This window comes from Ctenopharyngodon idella, chromosome 15, assembly GCF_019924925.1.
Source record: "Ctenopharyngodon idella isolate HZGC_01 chromosome 15, HZGC01, whole genome shotgun sequence".
NCBI classification, from domain to species: Eukaryota; Metazoa; Chordata; class Actinopteri; order Cypriniformes; family Xenocyprididae; genus Ctenopharyngodon; species Ctenopharyngodon idella.
The window spans coordinates 12,919,064-12,937,435 of record NC_067234.1 but is presented as its reverse complement, the minus strand read 5'-3'; the positions used below and the strand labels follow the sequence as shown (position 1 = coordinate 12,937,435).

The following is an 18,372-nucleotide window of genomic DNA, read 5'->3' as shown; positions in this document are numbered from 1 at the left end:
AAAATGGGACCAGAGTTGGGGAAAGTTACTTTTAAAAGTAATGCATTACAATATTGTGTTACTCCCTAAAAAAAGTAACTAATTGTGTTACTTTTTATGAAAAGTAATGCCTTACATTACTTTTGTGTTACTTTTTCTCATCTGGGCTGGGCTTGCTTGTTTGTTTTCTAATAACGACAACAAAAAAAGTTCTATTTTTGTCAAATGTTAAAGGGTTAGTTCACCCAAAAATGAAAATTATGTAATTTATTATTTATTACCCTCATGCCGTTCCACACCCGTAAGACCTTCGTTCATCTTCGGAACGCAAATTAAGATATTTTTGTTGAAATCCGATGGCTCAGTGAGGCCTGCATAGCCAGCAATGACATTTCCTCTCTCAAGATCCATTAATGTACTAAAAACATATTTAAATCAGTTCATGTGAGTACAGTTTTTCAATATTAATATTATAAAGCGATGACAATATTTTTGGTGCGCCAGACAAACAAAATAACGACTTATATAGTGATGGCCGATTTCAAAACACTGCTTCATGAAGCTTCGGAGCATTATGAATCAGCGTGTCGAATCAGCGGTTCGGAGCGCAAAAATCACGTGATTTCAGCAGTTTGGCGGTTTGACACGCGAGCCGAATCATGATTCGATACGCTGATTCATAACGCTGATTCATAACGCTCCGAAGCTTCATGAAGCAGTGTTTTGAAATCGGCCATCACTATATAAGTCATTATTTTGTTTTTTTTGGCGCACCAAAAATATTCTCGTCGCTTTATAATATTAATATTGAACCAGTGTACTCACATGAACTGATTTAAATATGTTTTTAGCACATCAATGGATCTTGAGAGAGGAAATGTCATTGCTGGCTATGCAGGCCTCACTGAGCCATCGGATTTCAACAAAAATATCTTAATTTGTGTTCCGAAGATGAATGAAGGTCTTACGGTGTGTGGAACGGCATGAGGGTGAGTAATAAATGACATTATTTTCATTTTTGGGTGAACTAACCCTTTAAGGCTTTTTCACACCAAAAGTGAATTAAATAAGCCTCAGGCTGAAGGAAATGCATATTTACTCCTGTACAGTAGAGGGCACAGCTCAAACAAACCTTTCAGATGTGCTATGGTTCTGGATTAAAGAAGAATAGATACAGGAGAAGGAAGTTCAACACTCTTATTTTTAAATCTAATCTAAAGTAATTTTTGATAATCAGTATGGTTGAATTAGATCATTTACACAGCGCACACAACACCTCTAAACTTTATTTCTCTCAACATGAGGACAGGAGAGCTGTCAATAAATGAGGAAAAGTAACTTGTGTTACTTATCTGAAAAAGTAACTTGGATATTTTGTTGTAAGTTGAAAAAGTAATGTGTTACTTTACTAGTTACTTGAAAAAGTAATCTGATTACGTAACTCAAGGTTACTTGTAATGAGTTACCCCAACACTCAGTGGGACACATTATTCACCACATCATATCCCGTTCCTGTGGAAATGGTCTGGTCTGATCATTCACTATTAACGAAGTTATAAAGCAAAAGCGGCAACACTTTATTTTACAGTGTCCGTTACACATCTTACATGTACTTGCTATATTAATGACAGTAAACTATTCATTATTACCAACACCTTACTCTAACCCTAACTATATTGTAAGTACATGTTACTCAGTACTTATTTTATAATTATGCTGTAACAAGGGCACCTTAAAATAAAGTGTAACCGCAAATGCATAAAAATGGACTGACACTCCCCACCTAAAATACCCAATGAAATTTTCATTTTGTTATTAGCGTGGCTCAATCAGTTCTGCACATGTCTAGTGTCAGAGGTTGGTCTGGACACCTTGAGCTGATCGGTGTTTGTAAAAATGGAAACAAAATGGATTTGTTGATGTATTTAGTATGAATAATTTATGAATTATTGATTGGTCAGTCAAAGAGGTCATATGTTTCAAATATTCTGCCACACATTTGGCTGCCGGTCATTAGTAATTGACTACTTGCACTGAGCCGCATGATGTTCTTCTGGCTCGGTAGTTTCCGGTATTCATAATGTGTATAATAATCTGTAACCGCAAAGTTTTATGAGATCAAAGGTGTCGTACCAATGACAACTACACAGAGAGAGCTGGCCAATGCATGAAGTATTTGATTTTGGACGCAGCGAAAGTCTTGTATCCCTGTGTGCAGCTCACTCTGGATTCATTTACTCATTTAGCAACCTACATGCTATAGTAAATAAATGTTTGCGGGAATTTCCTGCATTGTAAGTGAGGAACCTGTGGGAACAAGTAAAATTATGTGAAATACTTGCAATCCCGTGCTGAAATTCAGGCTCTGAAATCGATGTTTGAATCACTATTCCATGTCATTTGTTGTACTGACACATTGCTACTTTATGCTAAAATGTAAATGCATATTTTTTCAGCTATATGTAAAAAGTAGTAGAGCTGTCAAGGATAATGAGTTCATTTGAAAATAATTAAATGTTTAATGGCTTTAAATATGCATTTTTTTTCCCCATTTTGTCATAACAGCTTCATTCTGTTCTGTGTGATTAAGTCAGTTAGTAAAAGAATGGCTGACTTCTTTATAAATTTAAAGGTGACCTATTATGCCCTTTTACAAAGTCTAATTTTTTGGGCTCTAATAGAACAGGTTTTCCTGCTTGAATGTTCATTAATTTCCTCCTTTTCTCCATTGTTGCAAATCCTCTCTTCCCAGTCTGTCAGTAACGCTCTGTTTAGTTCCTGTCTCTATGAAGCCCCTCCTTCTGAAAAGCACAATGTGCTCTGATTGGTCGGCTGGAGCAGTGTGTTGTGATTGGTGTTTGCGAAATGTCCCGCCCCTTACCATAACCACCAGTTTCAACACACTACTAACTAACCAGGCCCCGCCCTTTTATTCTGTGTATGAATTATTTAAATGAGGAATATTGTGAGGAAAATTCAAGACTACAATGGAGTCATTTCATTGACACTGAAATAGAGAATAACTCCCACTGGAGGGACTTTGCAGATCTTTTTCATGCTCCAACAGCAACATTACACACTAAAGAAAGATGGACATAGAAAAAAAAGCATAATAGGTGCTCTTTAATCTATATGAGACATTTCACAAAAATCATTGCAATTATTGTCAGCAGCTCAACAGTTATGAAATATCATCAATAGATGAAGCGCCGTTATAAGGCCAGCAGTGGTGGAGTGCTGCAGATTAAATATATTTGATTTATTATTCAATGGCAAGGAGCATATTAGTAAAAATATTTTTAGAGGCATATTTCAGCATTCATTTCACACTTCCTATAAATAAATCTCTGCATGTAGGTTCTCTGAATATCAGTACTGGAGGCACCTGAGCCGTAATAATGAGCAGAACGTGGAAACAGTATAACAGTCCATTGACTTCTCTTAGTGGAAAAGAGAAAGAAGTCATGTTTTTATTAGGGAAGGACTGACATATTGTTCAGGCTAATTAATCCTTCGGTATCTGACCATTTCTAGATTATCAGCATTGGTTAACAAATCCATTTTGGAAAACAGAAAATGTACATTACAATGTACATTATGGCATTACTTGGATGATGTTTCTGAATGTGTGTTTTGTTGTGTTTGTGCTGTTCAGCTGGAGGGAGGTTGCCGGAGTGTGCAGGATGCAGACAGCACATCTATGATGAGCAGTACCTACAGGCCCTCGACACGGACTGGCACACGCTGTGTTTCAGGTAAGACCGCTTTCTTATTTGATACCAGATCAGAGATCGACATGAGCATCACATCATCTGTGCGTCATGCTTACTGCATGTTATCCTAGCTAATGAATCCTGTCCTATCTGTTTAGTAACCATGCTAATTTCACTTAAGAAATAGAACTTTTTCATCCCATCTTAAGTCGAGAATTAAGATTGGAAGTTTCTGTAACACAGTTGTGAATTTGGAGTACACATTGATTGTGATAAGATTCATAAGAGCATGAAAACTGATACAGGTAGACCGGTTTACGAACAAATGGCTCTTATGAGACTCTGACGAAGCCTTCGCTGAACAAACTCACCAACTCCTTCAGAGTGAAAAGCATTTTACATGCTAAGAAAAAAAAACATCCAAGATGGTGGACAGTAGAGCTGCAAGATTCTGGATAAATTGAGAATCACAATTTTTTTTTTTTTTTTTAAATAGATATCTCAATTCTCCCACAATTCTGAACAGACAACTAAACAAAATAACATGTAATTCACTTGAGGTTCTGACAAAACGTTAATAGGTTGTTTGCAATCACGTGGTTGTGGTGACACGCAAAATTAATGCGGAGGGCAAGCAGTGAAAAGTCCGTACTGTGCTGGTTTAGAAAGGTATAAACAGAAAATCACATCATATGTTGGACATGAACCTTATGTTATGAAGAGGAGCGATTTTTCTACTGAATTGAAAGACTTGACTGCCATCGAGGAGGTAGATATATAGAGAATGTGAAGCTGCCATCATGCCGCGTTCAGGTCTGGGTTTGTTTATATCGCGCTGCCTTTCTATAGTGACGTTAGGGCAGTATTTTTGATTTTCTGTTGTGATTGTGAAAAATGTTGCCATTGTAGGTCATTTAATGCCGAATCAAGAATTGCAACAGGAGCTCACATCATCGTTCAGGAAAAAACTGGACGGTGTAATACAATTTTTGCCTTTTCTGTTTTTGAAAGTGTTGTATTTTGTTTTTGTTTAATAATTAACATTACATTTACGAGTATGACTCACTCAGCTTGTGAATAAGTATAACTTGCACGCAGCCACTTTAGAACTGTTCACAAGCATCTATGGGTTTGATTTTGGTTGTCATTTGTTGAAATAAATACAAAAAAAATAAATAAAATAAAATACAGTGTGTCGGTGTCTGTCATAGACTGTAAAAAAGGGTGTCTGTCCGCTGAATGCCCATCCAATTCTCAACCATGGTCAAATGGGAAAGTGAATATTTACAAAAAAAACATTAAAACTACAGTTACATTTACACCCTTCCAACAAAGAAATGGATCGACTTCTGTCAGCTTGTTGAACACATTTTTTTTTTATTTGGACATTTTCTACCATATGATGGCTGAAGCAGCAGCACATGACACTGTTTTCACGGTAACCAGGTCAACATTGTAAACGGAATTCCACAAAACTGAAGTGAAAACACCAAATGATCATGCAATGGGATAAAATATTTTCTCTTCCCTGCAAACGATACCATGAAGAATGTGATTATTTAACCAAGTCAAAAACAAAAAAGGTAAGCAGGTATCCATATTCATTTCAGTATCGGCAGACGCAAAACACTATAAAAGGTGACAACTTTTAAAGTTAAAAGGTTAGTTCACCCAAAAATGTAAATTCTGGCATTTACATATTTTTGGTGCCAAAAGTCACGTGATTTCAGCAGTTTGGCGGTTTGACACGCGATCCGAATCATGATTCGACACGCTGATTCATAACGCTCTGAAGCTTCATGAAGCAGTGTTTTGAAATCAGCCATCACTATAATAAGTCGTTATTTTGGGTTTTTTTGGCGCACCAAAAATATTCTCGTCACTTTATAATATTAATATTGAACCACTGTACTCACATGAACTGATTTAAATATGTTTTTAGTACATTAATGGATCTTGAGAGAGGAAATGTCATTGCTGGCTATGGAGGCCTCACTGAGCCATCGGATTTCAACAAAAATATCTTAATTTGGGTTCCGAAGATGAACGAAGGTCTTACGGGTGTGGAACGGCATGAGGGTGAGTAATAAATGACATTATTTTCATTTTTGGGTGAACTAACCCTTTAAAAAAAACGATATAAGTTACGTAAACGATAAAAGCTCATTGTGGTTTCTCGATTTGATAGATTTGAGCAACCATAAATGATGCAAAACATAGGAATTTGGAGTTTGTGATAAGATTCCTATATAGAAAAATCACTCCTTGCCCTCCAGCCGCATTTCGCGTGCAGCAATGACGTCATGTGCAAACAACCTATTGCTGCAGTCTATTTTTTTATTTAAAAAAAAACAAACAAATGATTTAATAGCTATGTTTCCATCCAAAGTCACAAATTTAACAAAATTGGAATATCACATAAAACATTTGCGAATGAAGCACCATTTCCATCCAGTGAAAATCGTCACTTCCTGATAAACTGGCAATAAGTATCACTAAGAAAAATGGAAATTGCTGCAGTAGGAGAAGCCACTGTATAATAATTTTGTATATAATAATTTACTTGCGCCTCAGAGCACACAGACAAAACACAATAAAGTTATCTTGATTTCGGAGGCGGATGCCTGCTGTTTAGGAACACAGTCGAGTAAGACAGTTCTGGGAATTATACTGAACCACTTTAATGACAGACTTTGCTCAGGCATTACAGAATGACAAAAACAACATTTCAGATGCGGTGCAGTAAGATCGGTCCGATGTGAGATCAGTTAGTCCAGTTATGCCGTCCCATCTCAAAGTCACATGACTTTTTTGATGCGCCTTGAGGAATTTATTCGGTTTCCTTCGTAGTTTATGTGCATGTTTTCTTATCGGATAACCACTGTATCCGCTCAACTGAGTGCATATGTTTTATACGTGCATTTTTTTTTTTTTTTATAGTTTATGCTTATTTTGCCGTTTTTATGTGATATCCCAAAATGTGCACACAAATAGGTGGATAAAAACATAGCTAATGACTCATAAAGACGTCTCTTGTTTCATAACTGGATGAATCAGCATTTTTGAACAAATCTCTTGAATTAATGATTCAGTGACAAATACATTTTTTTTAAACAATCACTTCCACCTACTGGTGTAACTGTTGTAATTGATACGGTCTTTATTTGAAGCATCAAATTACTTTGAAAAGGTGAATTACTCTATTGTGATTCCTACTGTAGACATCAGTGTTTATATCCAAACTATAAACTTTTATCTCAGTACTTCCGTGGTAATTTGAATGTTTGTATCACAGAAATAATGATACTGTGTGGTTGAAAAAAGTTAGTGAAGATGAAAATGAAGAATACATGACAACGGCTCTCTCTGGCTCAGCGGCAGTGATTGTACTTGTCAAAGGTTTAATAGACAGAGCCGAATCACAGTCGAGATCGCCATCTTTTAACGATTATCGTGGTTGAGAGAAATGTTGATTATAAATGCGTTTTATTCAATAGCAAATATATCCTATGATACGATTTTATCAATAAAAATAATGAAAAGAAATGGAAATTAATTCATTTTAATTACCCAAATATCTGCGTGCTTATTAGAGAATGGCATTGTTACCTTTGCAACATGCTAACTCTATTTGAGTTTCACGTGAGGAGCACTTTGTGTGTGTTGTGCTGAGTTACTGTTTATGTATTTTGCTTTTTTTAGTCACTTATTTGGGTCCATGATGGTTAGGGAGCTGCCTGCTGTAGACAGCAAGGCTGCTCACAACATTTTGAAACCACACTAATGTATGCTTACGTATTTTATTAAACCCCTCTTTTAATAATCAGTTATGGACATTGAACCTGAAATTTCTGCATCTACATTTCCTCAGAGCCAAACAAATAAGATGCTTACAGGACAGATAAGCAGCTCTTAGTGTTGGAACAGAGCTGCTTTTGTCTTTGTTTGCTGTGTTCACCTCTGGTTTTGAGCTGTTTTCTTTGTAAATTGCTTCATTTCCAATAATCCATTCGGCCTCTGTTTGGTCAGCCTTTCCTCCGTGCCGACGGGAAGAATCCTGCCAGCCATGCGGCACATTTCAGTGCACTACATATAGATCGTTTTCCTTCTGTCAATAACTTGGATGCTTTTGGTGTCACTTGATCCCAGGCTTATGGAATTCACAGGAACTTCTGATGAAAACATGCTTGGGTTAATGGAAGTGATTTGACGTTGCACAATTCTTTTGAACAACAGCAGAGAAGGCTGTTTCATCATCAGAGGCAGGAGGGAAACACATGAATGCATGAAAGGCTCATTGTGTAACTCTGAATAAATGTGTGTGTGTGTGTGATGTAGCTGTTAGTTTGTGAATGTGAACAAAAGTACTTGAGTGAGCAGAGGCGCCTTATTGGGTGGTGAAGGTTGGGGTGATTGTAAGGGTGTTGTGTGCGGTTGCTTACTGACCCAATTAAAAGAGTTCCTCCTCACTTCTCTGCGTTCTCTGTGACTCAGGCTCCTCATTCAGTGTGTCTGTGGGATTTTTATCACCTGTTCTCTGGTCCAGCAAGTGAAAATGTAGGGATTTCTGCAATGCGGAAAATGCGAACAGAATCACAGAATCCAGTCATAAAAAAAGGAATTTACTGTATAATGCGGAATGTCACGAAATTTGGCAAATTTTGGATGAATAAATCAGATGTAAGGCTGCGCACTTGATTAAATGGTGATATGGACTAGTGTGTGTGTGTGTTTGAATATTAAAGACGCTGTGTAAATCTGAAGACTGTCTCAGTTTGCTTTACTACACAAACTCAAACACGCGTGACACTCGTCTGCATCTCACTATGTGAGCACATGGACATGGACATGGACACATGATTCATCTCCAGAGCTGCTCTGAGAGTCACTTCAGCAGCATTTCACCATTTCATCTGAGAAAACTATCGGCAGATACACACAGAAACCCACAGCTCAAGTCTTTATGACAAGATGCCAAAATAAAAGACCGGCTTCACTTGAAGAAATTATGACAATTGCTGACAATTGACCAGTAGAATGTACCTCTCAAAGTAATATTAATAAAATTATTATAGTCCCCCTGTAATCAATAATTTTATCCCTTAAAACTCATCTTTGATCACCAAAATGACATATTTGAAATTTTTTTCCTGTGGAAAAAAAAAATTCTTCATGCCCTAAAATAGCTTGAAAGTAACTCTACACCTTTGCCTCATTTAGTATACGCGGATCAATGAATATGCTAATTATCCCCACCTCCACTCGCTCACGCCGGCTCAGAGATCCACTCGGTCAACTTACTGAGGTAAACGCTCACAATCGTATTGCTCTTTACAACATTGGACACATAACAGTAATTAATATGATTAGCCTTTTGCTTGAGTATGTTATCAAACAGCTAATAAAGTGTTGCTAATGTTACACAAACCATGTCTCTGTTCATCTCAGTCAGACTGCTGTCTTCTAACAATCATCATCCTTACAAACACTTTGAACAACTCAGAACGTCAGCGGAGAAAGGCATATAGTTCATCATAACATCGTAATATACATCATACACCCGCTATATTGCTAAATCTACAAGATTTTTCACATCAACAGACAAATATACTGGGATAACCTGGCTTCTCTCGAGACTCCCCTGCTAGTTCGCTGATAATGATATGCTAAAACCCACCGGCACGTTGATGTGATTGGTTACAAGGTAGCTTGTGATGTCAGAAGCATCAGTGATTTCAAACTGCGGTTTTGAGACTGTCTTTAGATCACTGCAGTTTTAAGGAGAAAATACCCAGCAATGGTGTTGACATGAATTTCCACATGGTTTGTCTTAAAGCATATTAAAAACAGCACATAGGCATATAAACATTAAAAACTTGATTTTCACCACAGGGGGTCTTTTAAAAATGATAAAAAAGTTATAATAAATGGTTGTTAAATTATGTACGTTCCATGATTTCAATTAATTAGACATGCTTTTTGATTACTAGCATTTAATTTACTCATTGAGGAGTCCAGAAAAATGATCGTGATTGGAATTAAATAGAAAACTGAATTTGGAAAAAATAAATAAATACATAAAATGGATTTCATAGCGCCTTAAAAAAGTGCATGTGATCAGTTAGTAAAGTTGCAGCACACTCTCCTCAACAACACACACGATCTGAGGAATCAGTCTGGAGCACAAACACTGCAGGACGAGTTACACACCAAACTAGCGTTGTTCAAATCACTGAGGCTCAAGTATGAGCAACAGTAACAGTGACAACTGACTTAGCCAACACCACTTCAGACAAAATGGCTTTATATTAACCTCTCAAACTTGTTTGTTGTATTTGACGATGGTTAATGCACTGCTGAGATACTTTATAGACAGCAGACTCTTTACAAATGTCTGGTGTGTTTTTGTGTTGATCACAGACTGTAAATAAGGCTTGTCGAAACCCAAAACCTACATATTGCGAAACAATCCACTCGTACTTACACAATCACTATCTCAAAGGATTTTGGGTATTGCTCACTGAAGTGCTGAAATCAAGTTGTTGTAAAACAATGTTTTTTTTTTTTTTCTTGGTCATCATGTAGAAGACTAATATCTGACTAGTCTGGCTCTAAGTAATATCTGGGAATCCGTGTGCACAGATTTCCGGAAGTTTGTTGGGAAAGTTGTTTGTACAGGGTACCAGGAAAGGAACTAGTTGCTGGATTGGCTGCAGTTTGCAAAAGATATTAGCATTTTTATTATTATTATTATTATTATTTTTTTTTTTTTTTGTATTATGTGCATAAAATAATTGGTATTTATAACTTTTGAAATCAGACATTCAGATTAAAAAGTGCTATTAAACTTATATGAAGACTACTGGTCAAATTGTGGTTGGTCACTTTTCGTGTGAGTTTCATTGTGTCTGTGGCCACGTTCACACAGCAGCAGAATACGTCAGTCAGTCCTGTGTTTGAGTCCTTAACTCTCAAAGTTTGGGAAACGTGCCGGCGCGTTTTGCTGTATTTTTTTTCACATAGCAGCAAAATCAACTTAAAATACTCCGTCATTTTTTGTCATAGAGACAAAAATAATACATCAGTTAAAGTTCCTGAGATGGGTGGGCCATAAACTTTAAACATGGCTGAGGGGAGAACAACTGCAGTGACTGGTATGATTTATTAGTTTGTTTTCCGCAACAGCTTTGTGGCCCGATTGTGTCATCTTATCATTAATGTAATGCATATTTACATATATGAATAATGTGTATTGTATGTTTAATTTATACACAGTGAAAATAGCCTGTATTTGACCAAAATTCCAGAATTGCCAGCAAGTGGACTATATAGATAGCGTTGTGAATGTTTATATGGTTGTCAGTGAATGGGACACTAAATATAATTTTGGCTTTAATAAGATTTTCCCAATCAATATGCAGGAATTCACAGATCATTTCTAGAATTCTGGGGTCTCATTTATGAAACGTGCGTACGTTGTCTGATTGGACTATTGTCGAAACAAAAGTGATGCGGCTTCTCAGTGTTATGGACGTCGCCATCTTTATTACTTTGGTCATTGGTATATGGTTATAATATGGGCTTGACTCTCGTTGCACGTTCATACAGACAGTATTCAAGACGCTACTGTAAGTTGCTGTTTGAACAGGACACCTGTAAGTAAATGTGGTTGTCAATCCCAAAAACTGGCAGTGTGAACGTAGTCTTAGTGATAAAGTGGGCCTTATGAATACAGTCAGAGGTCTGGCTACGTATCACCTCACAGTGTCATCACTTCCTTGACAACTGTGGACACGGGTGTGGTTTTTTGTGACTTATGGTGTCTCATTGTAATCTGTCACAAATTCCGGCCAAATGCAGAAGTTGAACTTCCCTAATAGTGCTGAACCGCACAGAGCTGCAACCCTCCTCTTCCCTGTGTGAGGTTGAGAGCCGGTGATTTTCCATCACGTCTGTTATTGTCCTAACACACTTTAATCCAGCGATGGAGGATCAGTTCTTATTTTTTTTTTCTCAGGACATTCCAGATCCGCTTAGGTATCCGTGAATGAACGAACAACCGGATCTGTTTGTGCCAGCTGCCGAGTTTGTGATTGCCAGAGACACAGTGCAATAGGGCTCGAATCACGACGCGATCGCTAGGCTGGCTAATCATCAGCTCTAATCATGAGGAAATAATTGCATCAGTGTGAGGTGTGATTAGCTCTGAGTTCGTATGAGGGCCGGAGTTTTGTTTTATGTAAGTGGTTTTTCTTGTGATCAACATGCAGCCAGTGTCAGCTGAAAACCAGCACAAATCAACCGGAGTTTCCAGTTTAGATTGAACAATATTTCAGGGGAATTTACTTTCTTGGGTTGATCACTTTCATTTTCTCTTTTGAATTCCTTCTAAAAGGCATTATTGCAAATACCGAATATTTGAAACATGCATTAATTAAACAACAAAGTATTTAAAGTTTGAATAAAGCATCACGGAAAGTTCCTTGAATGCTGAATCCTTTGAATCTGTATGTGGGAAATTGCCTCACTCCGGATACTTTAATTAAAAACATTATTATTTCACCATGTAGGATTTATTTCTGGATCAGTGTCCATGTTGGTCATAGATCTTTGTTCCTGTGAACAGTTTTAATGAGATTTAAGGCTGGGGTGGAGGTAGGGGTTGGCGAAATGGCCAAATGTCACAATTTTTTATTTATTTTTTTTCCACGATCCACAATCTTATTATGATTATTTTTCATGTTGGTTTTTAAGACTATTTTGCAACTCACTGAGCAGTACAGCCAAACTAATTTTCATATATTAAAAATATAGTCTTGCAAGGTAACAAAAGACAAAAAAAAGACAGACAATTTAGGCCAAAGTTGGGGTGGAAGTCTTATTTAACTTCATTTTATTTCATTATTTTATCTTTGTTATTAAAAATAAGTAAATAATAGGATATATACAAGATGCAAGTTACAAACATTGCTTATTTTTATTTTTATTTTTAGGTGTATTTAAGAGTAACATTCATGTAAGAAATTGAATAACCAAATGTAAAAGAAAACATTGTGTAGACTTCACTGTTTGAAATAAATATACATTGACGCTACCAAAGTTATTCAGACTAGAGCAGTGAGTGATTTATTTTCTTTGTATTTTGTTTGATTCACATTAATTACACAAATAGCAGCAGGTTTATTAGGCTTCTGTCACTTTAAGAACCAAAGCAAGGATCCATTATTCTGATGTAGCCCCTCCAGTTCGCACCTGCCCGCTCCAAGTGGGACCCGGGCCCGTCCACATGGGAGTCGGACGCTCTAACAAGGAGGCTGAAGGCTGCAACCCCTACGTCAGTCGCTAGAGCATCTCTTGAGATCAGGGAAGTGAGGTTTACACGTACAGCTCTTACTAGCCTACGTCTGTTACACTGACACACATCCAGTTTTCACCCAACTGTTTAAGCTCACTTAAAACATTACTGACTGTGTTTATGTATTTGACAGTTTAAGCGCAATAACTTTAACCTCTTTGTGACAGCCGGCTTTTGCGCTGGGTGTGTGCGCACAGAAAAGTTGGGATGGCTGCGCCAGAACTGTCTGTAGCATGATACTACGATCTCTCTTCAAAGGCAGATCGTGGAGACATTTTAATTGTTAATGATCTAATATGATATCGCACAAACCTAGATTGAGGCTTGTAAAAAGTTTTTGTCGACTTCTCATTTCTCTCTGGTTTTAGGGATAGTTAATTATTAGGGTTGGGATTAGGGATGTTTTCATTGACATGAATGTTGCAAACAAAAGATCTATTGATGACTTACTTGGCAAAATCATGTGACCATCAACTAAAGTGTGCATTCACAGCACTATTGCAGTACCAGGAACAATCCTTGTTGGTCCCGGAAAAACATTTCTATCCATTCGATTTTAGGGATGAAATTAACAGTGTTTTTAATGATGTATCATATCCCTCTGTTTTTTTTTTTTTTTTGAAGTTGGTAATGGTTAATGCGTGGTCAAGTAATATGGTCTACTGTATAGGGGACAGGAATGTTGACTTATGATCATTAAAACTTATTCTGATCCAGAGACACATTCGTCCAACTTGGCAAAATAATAGTCACCTACTGGAGTGTTTTCATGGGCATATCCTTTGTTCTGCTAAGTCTGCAAAATCATGTCCATTGGGTCTGGAAATTGGCAAGATTGAGAACCGTCTCAGTGGTAAGGCTCTGCTGAGCAGAGGACATTTGGCAAGGACATCTGGGTCTGGGGGAAAGAGAGGGCTGTGGATTTTTGGAGATGGCTCTTTCACATCTGCTGTGAGTGGAGAGAGGCGAAGACTGAGTAAAGAGGTCATTTTGTTCCCATCTGTGACACAAGCAGCTTACACCTGAGCCAACCTTGACTAGGTTTATTAAAGCTCCTGGACAGGAAATGCAAATATGGGCTTAGTCAGAGTCTTTTTTTCTGTTCTCACTTTAAATATCAGTCTAGTTCTCTTTTAAAACTGTACTCAGATAAAGTTCTGGTGAGGTTTTAGGTCATGGAAGGGATGAAGGTCGTCATTAAAAGAGACCTGCAGAGTAAAGCCGTGTGAATTGTTTAAGAATTCATCGGCCACTACCATGCGAACAGACTCGACAATGAGTAAGAACACTTGCAGAAAACAGCTTTGTGACGTGGTTTATTTGGAGGGCTGCTAGTTGTCCCTTGGGTGGGTAAACACAGTTTTTCTTGGAAGACGTAAATGGGGCTTTAATTCCATGGGAAAAATAGCTGTGATGTAGAGTTTTGTGTTCCCGAACTCTCAGCAGGGGCCAAAATAACATGAGAAACTAGTCAGAGCTGGTGAAGAGAAAGTAGAAATTCACAACACAACATCCACTGCATTGGCCAGACAGTAGATTTACTCTAATAGCAGATTGTCATCACCCAAACAACAGGCTGCTTTACTGAGCCCTAATGACATTAAATGAAAATTATAATAAATGCGTTCTGAGTATATCTAGGGTGACTTCACTAGGCGTGGTTAGGGTGATTGCTAGGTGGTTGGCCAAAATCTTTTAAATAGGTTCTGCTACCTGTGGGTTTTTTTTCCAGTTTTGCCTTCCACTAGTTCACCAATCTGAAGTTAGACTTAAAGGGGACCTATAATGCCCCTTTTCACAAGATGTAATATAAGTCTCTGGTGTCCCCAGAATGTGTCTGTAAAGTTTCAGCCCAAAATACCCCACAGATCATTTATTATAGCTTGTCAAATTTGGGTGTGAGCAAAAACATGGCATTTTTGTGTGTGTCCCTTTAAATGCAAATGAGCTGCTGCTCCTGGCCCCCTTTCTAGAAGAGGGTGGAGCTTTAACAGCTCACGATTTGGTTGCTCATCAACAACAAAGCTGGAGAATCTCATGCAGCCAAAATGAGGATTGTCAGTAACGGTGTTCAGCCTTACATTGTTCAAACCGGAGTCGGACACTGATGGAGAGACTCAGGAAGAAGTTACAACTTTTAGAATGAAACTGGACGTTTCTGAATGGTTAGTGGATAAATTTATGTAGTTGCTGTGGAGTTGATTCAATGATTCAATCATGTGCCGTCATGTTAATATTTTGTGCAAATCCAGTGTTGAATTGACCCTCGTTTGTGAAGCAGTCCGGCGTAAAATGACGGCATGGCAACAACACTCTAATACAACAACTCTTTCTCTTCTCTAAAGCAGCCCAACATGGCCTCAGAACCTTTGTTGCATGTTCTCGGGGGCGGGGTTTATGTAAATTTTAGGGTTAGTGGTGTCACTAACTAGTTTGTATATCGAGTTTGTACGATATACCGATATATTTTTAATATACGATACGGAATGAGGCGATACCTTTTATATCGATATACAGTAGTTTTACACGAGCGCATCTGAAAAACAGCGGTGGACGTCGCAGAGTGCTGCTGCGGGGGAAATGCATAATACAATTTGGCTTAAACATGAGACATGCTTAATATTAAGGGCTTTAAAAATAACTCGTAAGATTACGATATGGTTAACACGTAGGCCTATCGTTTAAAGCGGCTTGCCCTGACAGATATTTGCGCTGTTTAATGCTTTTGTGATGTGGTGTTTTTCTAAGTGCATAACTTACATTTCACAGGTTTATTCTCCATCTGTAAATGTTAGAATGTCATACAGATATTTCCATTTTGCTGTCAGGAGTGGACAAGCCTTCTGCTAGCGAATCTCATTCTCCTCCTCCTCTAAACTTCATAGACTTCTGTGAACGAGCACCGCCGCGCGCATTTGCGCCAAACAGATGGAGCTCAATAGAATGGGATCACCATAATTCTGACTAAAATATACGTTTTGATAAAATGTTTGTTGTTGAACAATAAATGTGCCATATGTAGAATTTGAAGTCTAGTGAATTTAACTTCTGCTTTAAAAACCATTATTTTTAGTTTTATGTTGTAATGTTACAATGTTACAGAATTTATTTTTTTTTTCTAATAGAAAAATGTAGAAAATACCAAGATATATACTGTATATCGCCATTTAGCCAAAAAATACCGAGATATGACTTTTTGGCCATATCGCCCAGCCCTGTCACTAACCCAGGAAGACGCTCGTTGTAGTCCCTACCAGGTGTTTGTTGTAGTCCTTAAAAAAATTATTTCTGTAAAAGAAAATATCTCCCTTTGCATTGAACTTTGAGTGTCGTAAACCTAACCCTGAATATAGAATTTGATCACTAACCCTGAATATAAAATTTGATCACTAACCCTAAAATGAGCATTGGTAATAGTGATGCTTGACTTAGCCAACACCAATATAATCTTATAGCTGTCTTAAAATGACTCTACTATGGACACCGTCACTGTTAAAGAATCAAATAATAATAGTGTGCTCCTCACCCCAGCAGTAACCTTAAATCAGCTCCACGTCTTGCTAAATGTATTACAGCTAGAATACTTCCAGTGTTTTCCAATGACATAATGAACACAAGACAGTGGCTTTCCCCTCTGAGCACTGAGGTTCCTCCTGAGGTTTCTTTCTTACATTCAGTTTTCCCTGCCACTGTTGCCTTGTTTTTGTTCCCGAAAGGGTTTCAGCCCAAACCCCTGTAATGCTGCTCTGTGGTAATTGCCATAGTTAAAAACAGCATTTAAATGAATGTAGTTTCCATCTGCACTGCTGGGAAAGTGGCATGAGAATATCAGTGCACACAGAGACCCTGTTACTCTTGAAACATCAATCATAAACTTGTTTTATGGAGATGAGACTCCTGGATGAGTGCAGTGAGTCAGCAGCTCTGCATGAGCAAGAGAACACAAACATCTGCTGCGCCCCATTCATCCACATCATCACAGGAGGTTGCGCCTCAACGCTAAAAATAAATCATCAGGATCGAAAACCTAAAGCCATCGTAGTTAGATGATGATGTTAATGGAAGTAAATCAAGAATGACTGTGACAGATTGAACGAATGATTCCTTAGATTGATTTCAACCGATTACTCACAAGTTCAAAGCTTGCTTTTGTTTTTTTTTACTTTCATGATAAATTAAGAAGAACCTGTTCATAACAGTCATTCTATTGTCAGTTGGACCACAACAGGAGCTGTATGTATTTCTGTATTCAGTATTAAAGAAATGTATGTTGTCTAATATTTATTGTCTGTGCATGCCTGTCTTTCTCTCTCTCTCATCATATTTGAATCAGACTGCAAACTCTCAAATACACAGTAGTGGTACAGGAAACACTTTTAACAGTATGTTAGAACGGTCTTCCGTCTGCATTGATGAAACCGAACCGATTCTTCATTGCCAATCCTAACGGACACTAACGCAAAAAAAAAAATGAGGACGTCTCTGGCCTGATCTAGAGTGCTTGCTGTCATAGCTGGGGAAGTACAGGAGGGAATGACAGGCAGGTGCTTTTTTACTGTCAGTGGTGTGTTGTGCACTAAAGCTCAGTGCAGGTCAGATCAGCTGACCTGAAACCAGTCTGAGGAACTACCGCTTCAGTGTCATTCAGACACATTTCATTTGACAGTCAGACAGGATTTCAACGTCTATTTTGTGGGGATAAATCGAACAATCTGATGGCTTTCTGGCATCGCAGAGGAAGGTAAGATGAATTTGACTGAATAAACAAAACAAGTATTAAACATGTATTAGTTCTGTGGCAGTACCATGGTGAATTAAAATTAAGAACAAAACTTTATGAAAAATATGTATGAATACTCATGAGACCATGTTGGGTTTTTAAATGGCACTCTAAGGACCTTTAAAGAATGACCTTCAAAATTTCATTAGTCTGTACCTATACCTGTAAAATTCCGAGGTTCTCTGTGCCACTTTCGGTACCAGAGTAAAAACTGTTGTTAAGTACTTTTTTTTTTTTTTTTTTTTGTTTGGTGAAAATCAAGTTTTTAATGTTGTTTATATGTCTATAATGTGTCCATGTGCAAATTCAAAAGTCAACACCATTGCTGAGTATTTTCTCCTTAAAACTGCAGTGAAAAAAAGACTCGCGGTTTGAAATCACTGATGTTTCTGACGTCACAAACTACCTTGTAACCAATTGCGACAACGTGCCGGTGAGTTTTAGCATATCATTAACAGCGAACTAGCAAGGGAGTCTTGAGAGAAGCCAGGTTATCCTGGTATATTTTTCTGTTTATATGAAAAATCATGTAGAATTAACAATAT

The 18,372-nt window shown here is 37.6% G+C and overlaps 1 protein-coding gene across 2 annotated transcripts in view; it reads left to right on the top strand.

Annotated features, from left to right (window-relative positions):
* limk1a (LIM domain kinase 1a) overlaps positions 1–18,372 on the top strand; it is a 66,423-nt gene that overhangs the window by 2,103 nt on the left and 45,948 nt on the right. Inside the window, exon 2 of one of the 2 annotated variants that reach the window (XM_051864057.1) lies at positions 3,635–3,734. In XM_051864057.1, coding sequence (XP_051720017.1) covers positions 3,635–3,734 — 100 coding nt within the window. Of the gene's footprint in view, positions 1–3,634; positions 3,735–17,571; positions 17,789–18,372 lie in introns of those variants that run through there. The other variant, XM_051864059.1, reaches the window with a different exon arrangement.